The 21,024-nt window shown below is 44.4% G+C and overlaps 1 protein-coding gene across 3 annotated transcripts in view; it reads left to right on the top strand.

Annotated features, from left to right (window-relative positions):
- Nucleotides 1–8,590, top strand: part of AMOTL1 (angiomotin like 1) — a 54,432-nt gene extending 45,842 nt beyond the window's left edge. For all 3 annotated transcript variants that reach the window (XM_064718776.1, XM_064718783.1, XM_064718795.1), the window contains 5 exons: nt 355–545; nt 1,839–1,964; nt 3,237–3,463; nt 4,169–4,438; nt 5,359–8,590. In XM_064718776.1, the coding sequence (XP_064574846.1) occupies nt 355–545; nt 1,839–1,964; nt 3,237–3,463; nt 4,169–4,438; nt 5,359–5,462 (918 nt within the window). In that variant the 3' untranslated portion in view covers nt 5,463–8,590. The remainder of the gene's footprint in view (nt 1–354; nt 546–1,838; nt 1,965–3,236; nt 3,464–4,168; nt 4,439–5,358) is intronic.
- The last annotated feature ends 12,434 nt before the right edge of the window (nt 8,591–21,024 follow it).

Here is a 21,024-nt window from a genome sequence, read left to right as displayed (position 1 = left end):
GCATGAAGTCCCAGCAAGAAGAGTATTTTTTAAAGCTTCATTGCTTCCTTTCCTACCAGTTTTTTTTTCCTACTTTTCCCTTGACTTGGGTTATCCCAGGAAATCTCTGCACATCCAGAGTAGCAGCCAAATCCCTGCTTCTGTCAGCATGGTCTAGGAAGGAGTGTGCTAGGGCTGCACATATGGTCAATGTGCCTGTTCTCCTGCAAGCTAAGGGATTTAGCCTGGGATTTTCACTTGCCCCTGTCAAAAGACATGGGGATGTGTCTTTCTGTGTGCCAGAAAACTGAGGAAAAAGGGTCAGCATGCCATGCCTGGCAGGGCATGAATATCTGTCACTGTTTCCACTGGCAGAGGCAGGGCAGCTACCAGGCAAGCAGCCTTCCAGAGCATAATGCCCCGGCCCTGATGGAGCTGGTGCGGGAGAAGGAGGAGAGGATCCTGGCCTTGGAAGCTGACATGACCAAGTGGGAGCAGAAGTACCTGGAGGAGAGTACAATCCGGCACTTTGCCATGAACGCTGCAGCCACAGCTGCCACAGAGAGGTAAGATGGCCTTGCTGCCAGCAGGCAGCTCTGTTCTCATGGACAGCATGGCAAAATAGTACAGAATGGGTGTTCTCTTGAGGGTGGATGTTGCTTGCCTTGCCCTGCTGAGTCACACTGCCAGGGTTAATGCACTTCTCCTGGGTGTCATGCCTGTGAGACAGAGTAGTTGCTTGAGACAGAATTTATCCTTCTGACTGGGTCCAAAGGCTTATCAAATCTAGGCATCAAATTGAAGCAATGCCCTCTGGGAGTCTCAAGGTGCCAAATTACACAGCACAGGTAAGGCAGCTCCTCACAGTTCCCCAGCATAGTGAGCAGGGACGTGGTATACAGCTGCATCCATCCCCTGGCCTGCAACAAGATTGTTTAACCTAGTTTCAAAAACCTGTAGTAAGGGAAATTTTATTGCCTAAATAACCCTTTCCACCACTTCATTTATCTTCAAACTAAAATATTTTTCCTGATAGCTCAGCTAAACTTCTTCACTGCAAATTACCTCCATTGATTCTTGTCCTTCCCAGGCATACAGGGTGAACAACTGACAACTGTTGATGTTTAAATAGCCTTGTGAATATTGGAGGACAGATATTCCCTGTATTTTCCCTGGTCTGAACTAGCTTCCTCCCCTCAGCCATTCCTGACATGACCTAGTGTAAACCTTTTCCCATTCACATTGTTTGTGTCTGGATATGTCTCCAGTTTGTCTGTGTCAAAGTGTGGTGGCCAAAAGCACAAAAGGCAGTGACACTTCCCAGTGATCAGGAGGATGGGATAGTTAACTTCTCAACCCAGTTTCTTAGGAACCAAATCCCCAGGAAGCTTCCTAAAGTGAGTTTTCCCTTTGAAAGGTGTTCAGATGTGTGACTCAGGATGGACTTTCCTTTCACACTCCAGTCTAGGCAGCAATTACTGTGCTGTTTTTCAACTTCCAAGGTGTAGAGCTTTGTTACTGGTTCATGATGTAGTCTTGTTGACTTGGAATCTGGTGCATGGGTCCCTCTGTCTGACCCTCTCCTTCTGGGTGGCTGTTATCCCTGTGTGGGTCATGATTCCAGCATGCTCTCTGTTCCTTTAACCCAGTTAAATGAATGGCATGAATGACCCAGCCCAAGCCAAGAGTAGCCTGCTACAGGATACCCGATGCCAGGTATCCATCTGCTTGATGGACAGCATTCCAGGCTTGCTCTTTGGACATGGGTTTGGGGTTTTCTTTGCAAGTTTCAATGTCACTTGCAAAAGGCAGCCTCACAGTCTCAGGAGCCTGACTGACCATGGTGAACCCTTTGCCAGGGATGCCTCGGCCCCGAGCCACTCACACAATGGCAGCTACGGCGAGGCGGCGCTGGAGGTGCGGGGCTGGCAGGAGGAGGAGGAGATCGTGCAAGCCAACCGCCGCTGCCAGGACATGGAGTACACGTAAGGGATATGCCTTGCCGTTCCTGCTTCTTGTGGGGTTGGGGCTGGGTTCACATAAACCAGGATGCCCTTCTGTTCCTTCCTACATGCCTGGAAATGATGGGCTTGGCTTCACTTTGACTTCAGTTTTGCTCTTCAGCATTCAAACAGGGATTAAAGAATTGTTGTCATAACTTCCTCCCTACCTTCCTCTTAAGCCTTCTGTGGCAAGCCCAACATTTTTACAAAACAGAGGCTGTTCCACTATTAAGAGTAGTCTGGCATACAAGGACATAAATTTGCAGACACTTTTATAAAAGAGGTGTATTTGTTGCTGTGGAAAATACCAGTGATTGTTTTTACTGGGTTTGGGTTTTGTTTTTCACTCACAGATGCAAGCTAATCCTGCTTCCAAGGAAGTAGTGGAGTTTTGCCTCTGCTTTCATAAATATAGATTAGCATTTTTTGTTTAAATTGCTCATTAAATGTGTGATGAAGAAAACGAATGCTTTCACTGCTTCACAAAATGCACCTGCATTGCATTATATATTGTACAGCACAGTCAGGCTAGTAATTTGACTGTCAAAGTGTACAGATTTTTGAAAAACATAGTTTTGTAGTTGTTCAGTATGATTTGGTGCTAATCATTTCTGGAGAAGAGTTCAGGTAATCCCATTTTTTTAGTGATTTGAGAGTCTTTAGGGTCTAGAGGGTATGAGAGAAGTAGTGAGCTTTGCTCAGCTCTGAACACCATGTGCTGGTTGTTTTTGCAGCAGTGAGGGAGAAGGAAGACCCCAGACCACCTCTTAGAGAAACCAAAAGAAACTCACTTCAGCAGGTCTTTTTAATCCAGCTGACAACAGACCTGAATCCTGGGGTTAACTCAGTCTGCCAAAGCATAGTTTCCAGATTTGGCCCCAATGCATTACAGGGGTGAAAATTGCCTATGTGATTGTATTGTGCAGCCTGGTCAGGATACTGCTGAGGATACTGGTCAGGATAGAGCCCACTGCTCCTGCTGGGGTAGTAAAACCATAGCATAGATGGGTTCAGTTAACCTTGCAGAAAAGTTTTGGCTTAATAGCTAGAAATGCTGTCTGTTTTGAAGTGCCTGGTTATCCTTGGAGGAACTGCTGGGAGCTGTCTTGCCCAAGTATCCAAAAGCAGACAGGACAGAGCAGCAGGGCATCTGCCTGGGCACCTCCCTGCCTGGGCACCTCCCTCCAGGTGTGGAGACCTACCCATATGAATGTTTTTTCCATTCCTGTAAGCAGAGCATTCATATTTTGGCAGAATAAAGAATCTCCACGCCAAAATAATTGAGAAGGATGCCATGATCAAGGTCCTTCAGCAGCGGTCACGGAAGGACCCTGGCAAAGCTGACAGTGCCAGCCTGCGGCCGGCTCGCTCTGTGCCCTCCATCGCCGCCGCTGCCGGCGCGCACTCGCGCCAGACATCGCTCACCAGCAATCAGATAGCTGAGGAGAGGAAGGAGGAAAAGCTCTGGAAGGGAAGCATAGGTGAGTTCAGCTTTTGCTTAAGCTTTGGTTCATCCATCACTTCATCCTAGTCCTTCTGCTTGAGCTTAGCCAAAGTGCCTTGGCAGCTCATTTCCAGAGCACTTTCATGGCCAGGATACGTATCCTTGTGCTTAAGTAAAAAAAACCCCAGTAATTCTTTAACCTTGCATCGTATCTTAATTACATTTTAAGTCATATTAAATCATTCTGCACTGATTATAAAAAGCCATAGTTGAGGGAAGACCTCCCAGATACAAGCGCATACTGTTTGTAATTTTATGGGAGTAAATATCAAATTTGGGCTAGAAATAAAGCCTGAATAAAGTTAATCAAGAGGGTGAGAATCCCTTTGGATAGGACAGCATGATGTGATGTGGCAGATAAATGGGAAAATCAGTGCAGGACTGCCTGTTGTTTGGGACCACATAGGATGGGGTTGTGGAGGTGTGCAAGGCAGTAGCAGTGTTTGGGAGTAAGTGCCACTGGGATGGGTGTGTGGGAGGGGAGGCAGGGAGGGGAAGCTGATTTCAAAAAGCTGTTTTGTAGGAAAGTACCATGTGGATGCCAGAAAAAGCAGCATCAAGGGGAGAAGCTAAGCTGAACTAAATGACTGGAGCCATACCCAGCATCTTGTAGCTCCAGGGTGGGATGGGGGACAGCACGTGCATCTGAGCCAGGATGTGACTGACCTCTCTGTGTTTTCAGGACTGCTCTTGGGAAAGGAGCACCATGACCACCCATCAGGCCCCTCTCTGCCTCCTCCTCTGCCCTCCTTGTCCTGCATGCCCGTCCCAGTGCCGGCAGCCTCCCACGCCAAGACGGGCAGCAAGGACAGCAGCACCCAGACGGACAAAACCGCGGAGCTCTTCTGGCCCGCCACCGCCTCCTTCCCTGGCAGGGGACGCCTGGGTGCCACCCCGGCACACAGCCCAGCCCCACGACCCCTGGGGACACGAGTGGCCAGCGAGAAACTGGGTGAGCTCTCCCAGATCCCTGCCAGTGTGAAATGTCAGCACCCCCGGGGCTATCAGCAATCCCAGAGACACATCAGTATTAATGGGGCAAGGTGTGGGTATGTGATGCTGCCACAGTGTGTAAGGTGTGGTGGAGGTTTCTTCAGGGAAAATAAAACTGTAGAGAGAGAACTTTCTAAGGCTGCCCAGGGTGGCTTTGCAGAGCTTTGTGCTCAGCAGCTTCTGTAAAGCTCTGTTCGTCTGTGGCAGGGTAGATATTTATGCTGCTAGATATAAAATTTAGAATTTCACACCTTGAAAACTCTCCCCACCTGCTCAAAATCTTCTCTTTTTTTTCAACTGAAACCATGGTTGGTTAAACCACCATTTTCTCCCTAATTTTTAAGGAAACGCTGGGGGCAATAGTAAGGAGAAAGTGGAGACCTTTTTTTTAGGAGGGGTGAAGAAGTACAATTTTAGTTATTTTTGAAAGGTGGAAACTGCTGGTTTGCAGCCCTAGCAAAGGAGATATTTATTTTATGCATGTTATTTTGAAAGAGCCTGTTTCTTACATATTCATCTCCTCTCAAAAGCAAGTTTTCCCTCTAAAAACATGCTGTGTATCATTAAAAGGGCTGACTATCACAGACCTATATGGTCTTTAGCATCCCTTCCAACCCAGACCATTCTATGCTTTTAGCTAAAGAGGTTCTTTGGTGTGCATCTCTTAAATACCACCTCGGGGTCTGTGCACAACGACACACCTGCTGTCACTGTGTGGGGAATTCAGCATCACACATTCTTAGTGTCCTGAACAAATATGGCTTTCAGTATGTAGGGTGTACAGCTCATACATGCCCCACCCTCAAGGAATGGGTTGATATTTGCTTTGAACAACTTGAATTTGGACTGAAGACCAACTTTCCCTTCTTTCCATTGCAGAGAACTCCAGCCACGGGAAGCTGCCTGACAGCAAAGGCAGAGTGAGCAGCCTGCTCCACAAGCCTGAGTTTCCAGATACAGACATGATGGAAGTCCTCATCTGAGCAGAGGACAGCATCTCTGGGGTTTTGTGTGTGTACAGCCAGGCCCAAGATGGTCCTTGGTGTGCCAACCTTGAAAACTAACCCTGAGAGTCTGAAAAAAGACAAAGTTTATTCCCAAATTGAAGCTAGAGTCTGACACGTTGAGACTTTTCACCAGGAGAGAAGTCAAGAGCACTGAAGAGGAGTGATGAAATGAACGTCTGACGTTTTCTGAACAGAAAGGGTCATTGAAAATGGAAAGTGGTGTGAGAAAGGGAGTGTTGAGGAAAAAGGAAACTGTGTTTTCTGGCATAAAGAGAAAGTAGTGAAGTTACAGACTGGTTGTACGCTGCTGCTCTGTTTTCCTGCCTCAGCAACCAGGACAGGGAGTGAAATCTTGTCTCTTTGGAGGCCAGAGAAAGTTTCTGAATAATCCAGGAAAAACTTGCATCTTCCTCCATATCAATGCATTTCTCAAAGGTTTCAGTCTCAAAAATTTCACTTAATTTTTGTGAATAATTGGTCTGTAGATGTACATGGCAGGTTCTTGTAAGTATTTGTTTGAAGTGGCATTGGTGTGGCTTTCCTGGGCAGGCAGGTCAGGTGCCTCTTTCCTGGCTGGACAAGTGTTTCTCTTGGAGCTGAATTTACAGTACAAATATTCATGTCTTGCAACCTCAGAGCTTGCTGAGACTTCTTTTTTTGATAGGAGCAGTTGTTGGCTGGAATTCTCCTCGTGGATGAATGCAGAAGGGGGAGGGGGACCCTGATGAAGCAAACCCTGTTGTAACCATAGGAAAGTTTCAGGAGGGGAAGTTGGGGGAGGATTCCAGCAGCTCCCTAAAGGGCTATGAGTTACAGAGTTCCTTCAGAGGGGAGCTGCATGGGTTTGTTTTTAGAGGAGTTAAGCTGGGTTGCCATGTGAGATCAGAAGATACCTCGTTCTGGGCACTGGTTCATCGTGTTTGAAGAGTCAGTGTATTTGTGGTAAGAACTTTCAATTCTTATGGCCAAATCCTAGCTTCTTTGAGCATACAAACCTGCTGTTCAAGCTGATGTGGGACTTAGACATTAAGGAGTGCAGGAGCAGGCGGGGAAGGGTTTAACTGCAAAGCAGTACGTGAGCATCATGTGTTTTCTGTGCTGAGCTGCGGTTTCTTTTCACCTTATTTTACCCAGGGTGGAACATTTCTTATTTTCAGCCTTATCCCTGAATTCAGTAGGAGGCAGCCAGCTCACCCACTGTGTTACTCATGGCTTCGTGCACTGCACATGCCGATGGGGAAATTTTCCTCTGCGAGGCATTTCTGTATTGGCTTTGCAGTTCCTGCTTGTGGTGCACTTTAAGGAGAGCTTAACTTTGGGAAAAGGAGCAATGGGATCTAATGTGAAGCTGCCCAGAGTGGAAAAGTGATGGGTGCTAGAAGTAATCGTGCACTCAGGGCTGGCTCGAGGTCACCTCTTCCCACAAGCGACAAATCAGAGCCCTTGACTGTTGAGAACACCAGGCATTTTAAACTCTGCTTTTGCCAAAAACTGAAGCCCTTGTGAACTCAAAGCCTTCACAGGCCAGAGCCTTGTGCTCAGTACTGCCTGGCTGATACCTTTTGTTTTTAAAAAGAACAAAATTGCTATGTTAAAGCTATGCACTTATTTTTGTGTGTACCTAGAATTAGATGTATATTGTTGTCACCCTCTTTCTGAGTTTCGCACTTGTTAAACAAAGTAGTGGTAGGTAGGTTGTGCAGGAAGCAAACTGTGTGTTTCAAGTATTAGCAGCTTTGCATTGTGAAACCAAAGGTGTAAAACCCTTGGAAGATGATATGCAGCTTAATATATGCCTTGTAAGATAATTTTTTCCCCTCTAAAGTTAATTTAAACGTTGTCATTGTTTGCATAGAAGCCGGGACCGCATGTGACATCACCACTGACCCACTTTCGTGGCTCTTCCTCAAGCATCTGGGATAGGAATGGGGCAAGAGAAAGACAAATCAAGGGAATACAAGTAAAATGTTGGTGAATTTTTAATGGCATCACTTTTTATCCAAGAAATAAGGATACCCAGGTGCTTGGAAGTCCCTAAGCATTTTGTTACCAGCTGTAATATTTATTTTGCTGAAACTCTTCAGTAAAGTGTGTGCAGGCAGACAGTGAGGCATCCAGGAGAAACAGTGCTGGATCAGCATGGATCAGCTCTCAGTTATGTTTGGTAGTGGTTCAGCTCGAGTTCTCCAAGTCAGCTAGAGTACAGCACTCCTCCTTGGGGAGAGCACAGTCTCTCCAGGTGCTGCTATCCAAAGCTGGCTTTACACTTGGTGCTGCCCCAGATATAGGGAACTGTTAGAGACAATGTGTATGCAACAGCTGAAATAAACCAAATTCTCACCCATTCTGTTGAACTCAAGAGATGTTCATTTTCCTGGAAGAGTGGTGTGTCTCCCTCCAGCCCAAGCACTCACAGGACTTGGATGGAGTACTACTGCCATATGTCAGCCCCGCTGAGCAGAGCGGCCCAGCTCCATTTGTGCTGGCTTTCCCAGCTCTTTGGACTGTTTTGTGTTTTTGGGAAACTGTGCTGTAGCCATTCCAGGTGATGTCAGTGGTAACTAGTTGTAAAATACTGTCATTTTTTATTGCTGTTGGTTGTATAGAGAAGTTTGTGTACAGTGTTTTACAGCTGGAGGGTTATTTGTACATAGGGGGGGAAATGAAGGATGTTATGTGTCACCCCCAGCAAATGTTGATATTGTTGGTCAGCCAAAGATTTCTTATTCTTTGCTGTTTAAATTTGTGCCTTACTATTGTAGATAATAAATGTATAAACATGTTTATTTTCTCACTTTTCCAGTGTGAATACATTCAGTCCTCCAGAAGAAAGAACTTAAACAAAATTCTTGAGTCTTTGCAAACAATGTGTTATAACTAAGAGGGGATACCTCAGGGACTTTTGAGGTTGCATCTTCTGCATTTTTCACAGGTGTTAATGAAAGGCCCCACAGCAGGTGACACCAGTAGGTGTATGTGGGCATGAAATCTGTGGGTCTCCAAGGCAGAGGATCAAACTGGGAGCTTGCCCAAGCAAGAAGAGCATGATTTTAGAGATGATCAAGAAGAGATATGATTTTAGTGAATTGTCTTCACTGGAAGGAAATGAGAGGGGAAACTTAATGAGATACTTTGATGAAGATATTAATATTTTTTATGCCTATGTTCCTGCTAAGCGTAGAACTCACACTGATTTTTTTTTTAATTTTATTTTTTCTTGAGGGTCTGAGACTTCTTTATTTGACAGATGTTGGATCAGTGTGTGAGGTACCTAAATATTTTTTATATCTAGATGTTCTTGAATTATATACTGTGCTCAGTGAGGAATAAAGATCAGATCCCATTTCATGCTGTAGTGCTGGCAAGGGGAATGCTCCAGCCTGGTGGAAATATTGTTCCTATGTTTGTTTATGCAACTGAAATAAATGGGGGGAAGGGAGCAAAAGTGAGCCAAGTGTCTGGCTCTGAGTTAGGGAGGTTTGCTCAGCAGGCTCTCACATGCTCTTGAAAGTGTCTGTTAAAAAATTCCTGAATCAGGTCCCAGGGAGCTGCAGGCATGAAAGGCATGAATGCCACTGGGGGCCTCTCTCTCCTATGAGTTCTCTGCCTGTCCCAACCTTCTCTCCCCAGATCCTTGCACACATTGAAAAGAAACAACCTGTCCTGAGCAGGAGTGTGTCAGCAAAGATCCAGGGAGGTTGCAGAAGCTTGAGGAGAAGTTTGCTTGACCCAGATCCCAACACCCTGTGTTCCTCATGCAAGCACAGGTCAGCCTGACCCATCTGATCACTCCATCTTCAAGATATGGCAGCTGGCAGTATTTTTTGTGCCAAGAACAAAAGTTTGGTGGCTGCTGAGATTGTGGCTTTTTGACTTCCTTCAAGTCAAGATTTGAGAGTTAAATTTGGCATGTATCTTGTTTTTCAAGATACATGCCAAAAACATGGAAGAAAAGGAAACTAACAGAGGCCAAACCATTATAAGGATGGGAAAAGCCTCCTGGCCAGCTGTGTGCAGGTACAACAAGGAGGGGGCTTATTTCACTTTTGGGTTGTGTCTTCACTAGAGATGCTCTGGCCAAAAACCAGAATGTCACTGTAACACTGCCTGTAGGTTAAATATTCTGCATATTAATGTCAGGAATAAACATGCAAAGAAGCAAACTTCCAGAGTCAGTTTGATTAAACATTAAAGTCCATTATTCCAAAAGTAAGTAACAGACCTGCATTGTGTAAAGAAAGAGCTCAGGAGAGCTGAAAATATTAGCAAGATTGCCATTTAGAAGCATTCAAAAATCTAGTCCCATCCAAAATGACAGGACCTTTTCAGGATTTGCTTGGATTCCGTGCACTGTGCAGCTGTGTCATCTCTTCTGTGCTGGTTTGTTACCATTTTCAGGGCTTTTCTCCTCCTAAAGTTTGAGAGGGGCAAATGTACAAACAGCAGCGAGGTGCATTCTTGGGAAAAAGCTGTGATTTCACACATCTTTAAATACCCTCTGGGTCTGGACTTAAAGTACATTGCAGTGAAACATGAAAAGTTCAGATCTCACTCCCTGGCAGGAAGGATGCTGCCAGGATCCTGCTTGTCTTCAGGATCCCCAGTCTGGGGTCTGGATGCAATCCAACAAACCGGGCTGGTCTTGAGCACCCCACTGTGTTCCTCGACCACTCTGGGTCAGGTAAGTCAGCCTGAGGGTGGTGACCCCCTCTCAGCAAACCAAGCAAGTGGGGAAAGCAGGGCACAGTGTGCACGGTGCAGTCCCACCTGAGGGAGGGGTAAAAACGCGAGCTGCCATCGTGCCGCTGTGATTAACGTTCATCCAGACCTTAAGCTGCGGCCTCGCAGCCTCATAAAACCAAACACGAGTGCCCAGCATTCCTGAGCTATAAAAGGCCCAGGAATTCATTGACTCGAGGTATGAAGACCACAAGCTATTTTCTTTCATACTGACCACTTCAGCTTTAGATGAACAAAGTATCAGTGTGCATATTTTCCAGAGTAACCCTGCATGGCCCTGCTGCAGTCCAGAACCCAGTCCTGTGCCAGTGCCCTCCAGTCTGACACAAAGCAGAGCAGCAACTAAGAGATGAGCCCCAAGTCTGTGTTGGCCCCCATGCTGTGAGAGGCTGAAGACCTGCAGCAAAGTTTAGTGCTGAAAGGGAACATTTTTCCCCCAATACCACATGATGAGGCAGCGATGGAGCTTTTGGCAAGCTGAACATTGGAGGATGGCAGTGCTACAACCTTTGAGGAAGTCATACTCACACTTGATCTGACCATTGTGGTGGCTTCTCCAGCTGCTTGGTGGACTCTTTGACTCCTTGTTCATGGCTCCCCTGGTGCCTGTGTGCCCTGGGTGTCTGTGGACATTCCGTGACCCTCCAGGCATGTGATGCTTCCTCCAGACCAGCTGGGCTCAGAATGAGAAGAGGGGACTGTGATGGCAGCTGACATCCCTCTGCTGCTCCCTGCTTTGGGCCTTGAGCAGCCCAGGAAGGGAAATCCTGCTGGGAAGAAGCTCCAGGAGGGAGAAAGGTATTGTAAGGTGTGAAGAGGTGGAGGCCCTCTCTCTTGGAGCGTTTTTAAGATGACCCTTTCTGGTAGGCTAGCTATTAAAGCTGCAATGCAATTTGGTGTGCAAAAATATTGCTGCTTGGTGTAAATCCCATCTGAATTCATAGAAGGAACCTTAAAAACCACATGTAGCTCCAACACCCCTGCCCTGGGCAGTGACACCTTCTGTGAGACCAAGTTGCTCAAAGCCCCATCCAATCTGGCCTTGAAGGTTTCCAGGAATAGGGCATCCACAACTTCTCTGGGCAGCCTGTGCCACTATCTCACCCCTTCACAGTGCAGAATTTCTTCCTTGTGTCCACTCTAAACTCTTCTTCTGTAAAACCATTACCCCTTGTCTCATCACTACATGCCCTTGTAAAAGCTCCCTTTCTGGCTTTCTTGTAGCATCCCTCTTGTAGCTCTGGCTTTCACCCTCTCAGTGCACATCCCACCCTGCTCTGCTGCACCCTCACCCTGCTGCCTCCCACATCTTTTTCCAGCTCAACCCTGCCAGAAACAGGCAGTGAAAGCCCAGGCAGTCAGGTGCTCACGTGCCCCCAGTTTTACTGTTCAGTTTTGAGACTGAACAGCTTAAGAGGTATGAGCTACCCTCATCTAGGTGCTTGTACAGTGCCTTGCACAGTGGGGCCGTGTGTGGTAGCCCCAAATCATACTCTCAAGCTGTAAATAAGGATATTTGTCGAAGATTATTATTATGCCAGCTCTGTGCACCTCTGCTTTTAAAATGAAATCATTGTACACATTCCTCAAGCCTAAATCTGGCACACAGGTCAGAGCCCTTTCAGTTAAGGTGTTAAATAATGTCTTATCCCCACCACAGGGCTTTTTTTAGATGGCTGAGCCTTTCTTTTCAGATGCCATGAGTGCCTTATCGTGTTACCCAGATGGCTGTGTGTGCTGGCTCCTCTGCCTGCAGGGCTCTGAAGCCTCACCCGACCCCAAACAGGACTGCAGCACCAGCCTACATCATCCCTGTCCCCATCCACCCCTCCTGTGCCATTTTCCGGAGCCATGGGCCAACTGCTGGGCAAAGCCAGCTGGCACAAGGCGTCTGCGTGGGAACCGCTCCCTCTGCTGGCTCATCCCGCCTGCTCTTACCTGGCACTGAAACTGGGAGGGCTCTGGGATGGGGGCTATGGTCAGCAGGGTGAGTCCAGCGTGTGAAGATGATGTTAACACCAGTAGTATAATAGTTACAGCAATTATAGTAGCAGCAGTAGTAGATGAAGAGAGGGATAAAACTAAGCCAGACCAGGAGGAACCTGATCTAGCTGAAGATGTCCACTGTCATTGCATGGGGGTTGGACTAGATGGCCTTCAAAAATCCATTGCAATCCAAACCATCCTATGATAAAGCTATAAATAAAAAATAAGTATAGGAATCAGAAAAACAAAATAAGAAAAACAGGAATGGGAATAAGCACAATAAAAAATTTGGTTCATTATAGGGAACAATAAAATTAAGAAGAGAAGAAGGAGAACAAGGAGAAAAATAAATCTGGTCACCTATAGTGGCAGAAGAAAGTTTGAATACAAAGAATTTGATTCTAGAGTGAGCTAGACTTTTATGCTAAGGGAAATTTTTCTGTTATCCCCCAGTGACCCCTGGCTGTGACCAGGCCTGTTCAAATGTAGAGCTTTCCAAGTAAAAAAGTTTGACCTAAAGCACAGGGCTTTGAGCTTGCAGCAAGAAAATGGGATTGTGTGATCATGGGAAGCGGGTCTGCATTTGAACACTAATTTATTACACAGGCCCTGGGTGTGACAGTTCTCTGTGCATCATCCAGTTGAACTGTTCAGACCCAAACCAGCTACCACAGACCAGGTTCATTTCTGTTTTAGAGAGGAATTTCATCCACCCCTTTAGAGCAAACATTTCCTAGCACTTGACAGCCTTCACCCCACCCATGTCAGCTTTCTCCTTGGATCCTTCACCAGCAGCAAGATTTTTCCCATGTGAAAAACATGCTTGAAGTTGTGCTTGAAGTAGAAGAGACTCTTCTCTCAACCCTGTCCCTAACCCTAGGCCTAAGCTTAAGCCCAAGCCTAACCCCAATGGCAGCTTGGCACCGAGGCAGAGGTTCTCATTGCCACAGGTGTACGGATTCAGAAGTGCTGAGCTGGCAATGTAGCGCCCTGCCCTGATGCCTTGCACTGCCTTTCCGAGTGCCAGTGTCCCTGGAGCTGCAGGCTCTGCAGCAATCTGAACCCCAACCCAAGCCCTAATGGCAGCTTATTGCTGCTCTGAGACCCAGAGCACCATGGCTGGATTCAAATAGTGTACAGTGAGCAGTATGGGTTCCCTGCTGTGACAAAAGCCCTTTATTTCATGAAAGCAAACAAAATCTCAAGATTTCAATGAAAATTATTTCATTATTTTAGCTCCATTTTGATGCACTTTCTTTCTTCCAATTCCATTCTATTGTTTTCACTTAATTCCTTCATGAAAATTCATTTATTGAAATTATTTAATTGAAATGTCAAGATCTCATTTCATGAAATAAATGAAATGAAGAATCAAGAAATGAAGTGAAATGAAAAGGAAATAAAGTGCCACAAAATGAAATTGAAAAAAATGTGCTCTGGCCTACTGAATGCTGGATGAAAAAACCTCAAAAAGAACAAGCTCTGGACTCAATCCCCCATTTCCAGAAGCTGGTTTTGTTGAAGACCCAGTGCTTGTCCCACTGTGTCCTTCATGCTCCCACTCCACTGTCCCCAGAGCGTCTCCATTCTGTTTCTGCTGCATTGGCCAAGAAAACTTGTGGGGAATTTTCAGCTTCCTGACAAATCTCTTTTCTTAGGAAGAGCAGCTTCTGGGTTTGTCCATAATGATGCCATTCAGCATCAAAGCACCACCCCTATGCCCAGCTTGCCACCTTGCGTTTGGAGATGATTTCCCAGACACTCAGTTATTCACTGTCCCTGCAGCTGCCAGGGGCAGCTTATCCTACCAGACTCCCTGAGCTTGGCAGGAAAATACATTGTTGACTCTTAGGATGTCCAGGATATTAAAAAAACCCCTTTGGTTTATTGATATTTTCACTCTAGAGATTGTATTTTCACTAAAAAAAAAAAAAAAAAAAAAAGGAAAAAAGAAGAATTCCAGGTATTTAGAAACATATTTAGAAACATCTTGGTCTTGCTCTCCCATTTACAACAGCAAGGACCAAGACTAACTCCACCACAGGCAGCAGTAAAACACTGGGATAAAACCAGAGCCATGCCAGTCACAGGACTGACACCTCAGAGCACTGGTTTTTGAGCATTCTAGGACAGAAATCAGAGCTTTAAAATCTTCCAGCTCCCTTTCAGATGGCTTTCAACTGACCACAATCTCAGATGTTGCTCAGCATTTCCTGCAGACACCGAGTCCCTTGGAAAGCCTGGCTGAAAGACAGGTCCCTGAACTGGCTCTCTAAGGATCAACTGTCTGTGCTGACTCTGGAACTCGTTCTTTGGGGCAGCTGAAACAAGTGCTGCTGAGCCCTGGAGAGCACACAAAGACTCCACCTGGGCCCACTTAGTGAGCTATCACCTCTTTGCCCAAAGCACATTGCAGGAGTGGGAAGAGCTCCTTTCTGTCCTTGATACTCTGCTCATCTTTCCTGCTTACCCATCACACTCCTCCTGATCTATTCCCTACAGCTTCCAAGATCTATTCCCTTTACTTAATTTCACCATTTTATTATCTTTTTCCTGCATCTGCCAGTTCTGCACTGTATTTCCCTCCAGCTGAGTGCAGTCCAAACACCCTCCAGGTCTTCTGTGAAATCCCTCCTCACACTCCCTTGTACCAAGGCACTTAGTGGCATCTCTCCATTTTCTTGCAACACACTCACTCCAGTTCTCAGATTTTATACTCTTGGCAAGGAGTAATTACTGGGGGGAAAAAAGGGATGAGATTAAGTAACAAATCCACTCCAAACCAACAACTGCCGAAAAGGAGCCAGCAAGGCTACAGCAGTAAGGAATGGAGAAATTTTATCCATGCATGCCCCCATTTGCAATCAGCAATTGCCAGTAGTTTTCTATTAAAAGGAAGAGTAAAATTAAAAATATTTCTGATACATATCACTGCTAATTGATGAAAAATACTGACTTTGAAAATGTGGAATTTTAATGAAATCTTCATACCAAAGGCATTGTCCCTCTGCATCCAGACATGCTCTCATGCTCTGCAGCTATAGCTGAGCTAAGAGACATCCCAGTAGCCAAAGGAATGTCCCAAGCTCCATCCTCCCGCAGGAGTCTGACCTGGCAAGTGTGAACTTCCCCAAGTGACCAATGCTGAGCACTTCTGCTATTCCCTGCCTTGAGCAGCATTAGCTCAGAGCTTCTGCATCTCTCTTATGCTCTAAGGTGGGTCCTTGTCTTGCTCCATGTGGTCCAGCACCACAAGGGTAAAACTGCACCCACTTCCACCAGGATCAGAGCTGGGATTCCAGTACCCTGTTCTCTCCTCAGATCCAGGCTGGGGACTGAAAGAGTTTACATGCCTGGGCCACTCCTGTAAATTCAAAAAGCTAAAATCCTTGCCTCATCCCTTGCCTCATGCCCAACTCCATGAATATAACAAGTTTTGCAACACAAGTCCATCAAGAGCAATAAAATCCTGGCCACCATCTTGGCTGCAAAGAGACTCCAGAGCCCTGGTTACAATTCCCTGCTCTAAACCATCTGGCTTTTATTCTATATTGGAACAAATGGTAGAAAGGTATATTACATAAAGAAGGAGTTTATTTGCTTTTTTTTTAAATTATTTGGCCCCAGAATTTTCTAAAATTATTCATTCTCTCACCTGAAAAGAGGATGCATTTAAAGAGAGAATATACATTTTTAAAAGTATGCAAAAATTAAAATATGAGGTGGGCATAAAACAGCTAGAGATTTCAACACCTATGAATAATTTCTATAGTTCTCAGAAAACATGATTTATTGTTGTTACCATCAGCTTACCTATGCTCCAAATGAAATGAATTCAGCACTCAAAGTTTCAAACTGCAAAGAAGTTCCAATGAAGTTTTACCTTCTAAAATAAATCATAACGCTGCACTATCCAAAACAAGTGTTGCAGTGAAAATTTGTGATGAATCCCTCTATTGCTAGGAGGAGTAATTGGGGAAGTTGGTTTAACACAGTCCTTTTAGGGGTGCAAGTGACAGTTCTTATCACCTGAAGAAAGAAACACAATTTCTTGCCAAAGAAACCAAAATTATTCCCAAAAGACTCCAATTTTTTCCACGCTTTGTTTGGTGTTGACAACCTTTGTTGCTGTCTGGTTTCACCACCAATCCCAACCACCCATGTGCCACCAACTTCAACTGGGCAGCCCCAAAAAAGACCAGCCACAAGGGACCTCATCTGAAAGTAAGCAGACTAACTGGCAGATGTATCCTCTACCCTCATCCATCTCAAATTCACAGTTATTTTTTTCCTGCACACCAGTGCAGGAAAAAAATAACCATTTTTCACTGGAGAAAGCCCAACTGCTTGAAATCCCAAACTCAGAAAAAACAGAAATAGCCCAATTTCTTAACAGGAGTATTTCTAAGACCTGGTTGGAGTGGCAAATTTGTAAGTAATGTAGCCACCAAAGGGAGAAGAGCTCAATACTCAGCATCCAAATACAGCTTTTTGGGGGACTGAACACCCTGTTTTCATTCTGCCCTTCACCCTGAGTGCTGAGCATTTAAGCTCTTCAGAATACAGCCTGCTTTACAGCCTCCATTTCCATAAAACTTATCAGAAAGATGCCCATTGTGGTCTTCCAAATGATACTCCAGTATGCAATTTAGAAATAATCTTTTCCTATGCAGCTGATACTGATTTCAACAGAGAGCAATCAGATTTCTCTGTTCCATTCTTTCACTGTTTCATTCTGTACAGCACTTCTCCCTCTACTTCAGAATGTGTTTCTTAGGCTTGGTGGCAAACTGGGATTTGGGTTAGGAGACATAATTTGTTTAAATATACATGACCTTTTCCTCTCATTAGAGCTGCACTAGGCACATTAGAATTCCAAGCAATTTTGTGCTTTCTTGTCTGGTTTTGTTTTATAATGAAAGTTCCCCACTTGAAATTACAAGTTTTGGTAAAATCAGTGACTTGAAGGTTCTGGTCCTGAGCTACTGGTCAGATGCTACAAAGGGGAAAGAAAACTACTACACAACCTTTTGATATATTCCACCTCTGAACTGAAGCAACTTAAAACTAGACATAGTCACTATTTAATTTTTCCCCACCAGACACAATATTATTGTCATTCTTGAGTTACATCCCATGATACACCCCCCTATGCCAAGAAAACAGTCAAGTCTGAGATACAGAAAGGCCAACCTGTCTGACCTCAGTCCAAAGAGGAAAGCAGCACAAAGGTAATAAATATCTGTGATTGAGTAACATATGAATTCAATGTGTTGGTTTTTTTGTTTGCTTTTTTTTTTTTTAATTTACTTCAAATGAGTGACTGGGGCATGTAAGGAAGTATTACTCTTTTTTCTGCTTATCCACAATGCAAAAAGAGAGCTCAGAGAAGCCTTTCTTAGGGAACATGAATTTTCCAGATGTGCCCATTTATGCTCTGCTTGCACTGTATCTTGGGACGTACAGTGTGGTAGCAAGGCTGTACTTGCTTCTATCACTAGATACGATGTTTCAATCTGCCTTGATAAGGAAGATACAGCTGAACTCACAGCAAAACTCACAACAAGACTTTGTTTCCTTGGAAGAAGCTTCCCAAAATTTCTCTTCCAAACAGGCATGACAAAATTAGACAAGGAGTTTTGGTTTTGAATAACAACTAATTAAACCCCCTTCTAGAAGCTGACAGGAGAGGGAATCAAGATGGAATGAAAACATGGATGAAAACATTTCTGTGGATACTTCCTTTCCCTCCTCCTGAATCTGTATCGCAGAGCACTATGCCATGAGAAAGAAAGAAAATCAGAGAAGCACCTATATGTGATTGACTTTCCTTACAAAAACAAAAAAGCTTCACACTCCAACTAGCCCTGGCTGCAGATATGAGTAAGCACTTGAGTCTGAAGCACTTTCTGAGCATCAGCACATCCCTTCAAGGCTTGAATCCTAGATTTCTTTGAAGTGAAACACTTGAGGGCAACATCCCCCATGCATTTGATGCTTTGACCTTGTGTTCAGATCTGTCCTCCAGCATGAAAGACTTTCAGGTATTTGTATTGAAGAGAGAAATTTCAGCACCTCAGTGGGAATTGATACCTGCCTGACTGAAAAGAGACACTGAGCAGTCACCACAGCAGGCACCAGCTGGGCTGCCCATGAGACACTCCAAGGGAAACAGAGCAAGTACCAGATCACCCCTGCCCCAGGATTTTACTTCAAACAAAATACAAGTGCACAGAGAAACTGGAACTCACCAAAAAAGGTTTGTTTGGATGGGTTTTTAAAAAAAATAACTCCTTCCAGTCATTCATAGGATGCTTACCCGGTACCTGTAACAATGAGAAATCCTGAAAAATGCAGATGGCAATCCTGCTGGTTGTAGTAGGAAGCTGTAATATTCAGCCACACACTTGAGGAAGACAAATAGACACTGAATGTTTTAGAAGCCTGTATACACACAGCACAATTATTTCCAGCTGCAGGACTACCATTAGGCTTTATTCCACATACTATTAATCCCTTCAGAATTATAAAACATACTCCAAGAAAAATTTGAAAGATGAGGCTTTGTAAAAAACCTTTGAAGTTTAACTGTTAGCCCCTATGGAAAACAGATCCCAGTTTTCAGTTGCAATGCTATTCCAAAGGTAGCCATAAACAATAGGGAAACTGTTTATAAAGCAGACAGGCTTTGTCTATACCTACCAGTAAGTTCAGGTGTTGCTAACAAAGCCACATGAAAGCCACATGATTGAATGAGCCTGATTGCCAGAACTGCAAAATAATGCCTTCCTTGAAATACTGAACATTAACTTTCTTCCACCTCACTTCCTGGTTGCCTTTTGCCAAAAGTTGCCTTTGCCAGGTCCACTGTCCTTGCTGAAAGCTATTTGTCATACTGAACAGGGGTTCCTGGAAAAAAAACTCTGCTGAGAGCAGAGGTGTAGAATGTCAATCTGATTTTTTTTTAAGAACTCACACTGCAGTTTTACAAAAACAAATGACCTGCTTATTTTTCCTAGATGCATGCAAGGAGCACAGTAAAAAATTAAACATCAATACAGAATCAATACTGAAGGCTCTTCCCTGACAAAAAAAAAAAAAAATCACAGAGCACTTCAGATTTTCCAGTACTAGTAAAGGAAGTTCAGTAATTAATGATACAAAACCCACCAAAAGGTAAGATTTGAGATTCCTTAATTAGCATATTGTGTTGGTGTATTGCTGAGCCCTCAGACTGTGGGTCAGCTCACACTCCAGAAGGCTAAAATACAAAAGCTTTGAAGGAGAACATCAGAGATAAAATCTGCAAATTCTGTGCTGGAGCTGAAAAACAATGCCAACAAAAACCCTCAAATGAAGCTGCAGCCTGGAGCTCTACAGTCCTTACAGATCTTTCTCCAGAACCTGTGAGGGAGGGAGCTACTGGGAGAAATGACCCAGCACAGCTTTGTGTCATGCTTCAATTTAAGGAAGGGATGCTCCTGCAGGTGTGCAGAACAGCTGCCTGCATGCCTGTGGAAGACCTCATTCAACCCCAGCCATCTGACTTCTCTAAAGCTATTTTTTCCAAGAAAAATTATGTGACTTCAGGAACACAAATGATTGTCACTCTGCATGTGTGACTTTCCATGAGGGCATTGAACTGGCATTCCATCTGTCTCCCCATCCAATAAGACTCTGTGCTCCCTCACTTTGGCACAGCAATTAGATTTCAGAATACTGCGAGACCAATGTATTTTTTGCTGTTGCCATGACAACTGTGCTGCTAGGTTGGACCTGAAGCAGCAGCTGGATTCTCCACTGCCAGGCCCTGCCAAGTACAGCCCTTAACTTTTTTCTTCCCACCTTCTAAACATGTTGTCTATATACCAAGATTTTAGTCACTTCATTTTAAGACTTACAAACTACACCCATTTTTCTGCTTCCCAAGAATCATTTCTACCGTGAGGCAGGCAGCAGAAAGAACACAAACACATATTCCTCCAGTAGCTCACATGACCCCAAGCATGCTGAAAATCTCATTTCCAAGTAAAGGCGGGTATGAGCTGTTGGCATTAGTAAGCTATGCATAGCTCAGTGAAAGGGTGGTAAACACAGCTAAAGCTAAGGAAAGCTTTACAGGATGCCAGTCAAACAAAAATCTGAAATGTTGTGCTCTACATTTACTGTCTTAAGAAAATCGGGTAAGTTTTCAAATTAAGAAATTGAAAATAATACTAAGAAACAGCATCTGTGAGAACAAACTCAACTGAGCAAAATATAAGCAAGGAAAAGGGCAAGAATTTTACATAAATACATCTGAGTTCTGCCACTGTCACCTCCTAGGCAGAGACATAACTGCTCCATTTTGAAAATGTTATGTTCCTATTCAGTGCATTACTTGGCCAAAATTTCAAATGCAACTGAGATGACAGGAGAACAGAAAAAAATAAAACCTTCACATTTTAGCTTTTTTTGCAGTCATTCATATTTTATACCATCCTAAGTGTTAACACAGACATTAGAAAACAAAGTGTACTATGGTATCTTGGTATCACTTGTTTGATAAAAGCACTTGCAAGTTTCTGACAATTACATTACCACCATTAAAGGGCACACACACAGACTGAAATACAGAAACTAAAAACAAAGATTAACTAAATTTCTAACTAGCTTTTAAGAGGAAGTCCAGTTTGCCACAGAAAGTAAAGTCCTTTTCAGCTCACAATGCTTCCCATACTCAGCTCTTCCTCACCTTTGATTAATACTGACATCTATCTAAGTTGTGTAAGTTACAAACCATCATCACTACAAATACAGGGCATTTTGGAAA

Source organism: Zonotrichia leucophrys, chromosome 1 (genome assembly GCF_028769735.1).
Source record: "Zonotrichia leucophrys gambelii isolate GWCS_2022_RI chromosome 1, RI_Zleu_2.0, whole genome shotgun sequence".
NCBI classification, from domain to species: domain Eukaryota; kingdom Metazoa; phylum Chordata; class Aves; order Passeriformes; family Passerellidae; genus Zonotrichia; species Zonotrichia leucophrys.
The sequence above is the reverse complement of the archived record's forward strand: the minus strand, read 5'-3'. Positions and strand labels throughout refer to the sequence as shown.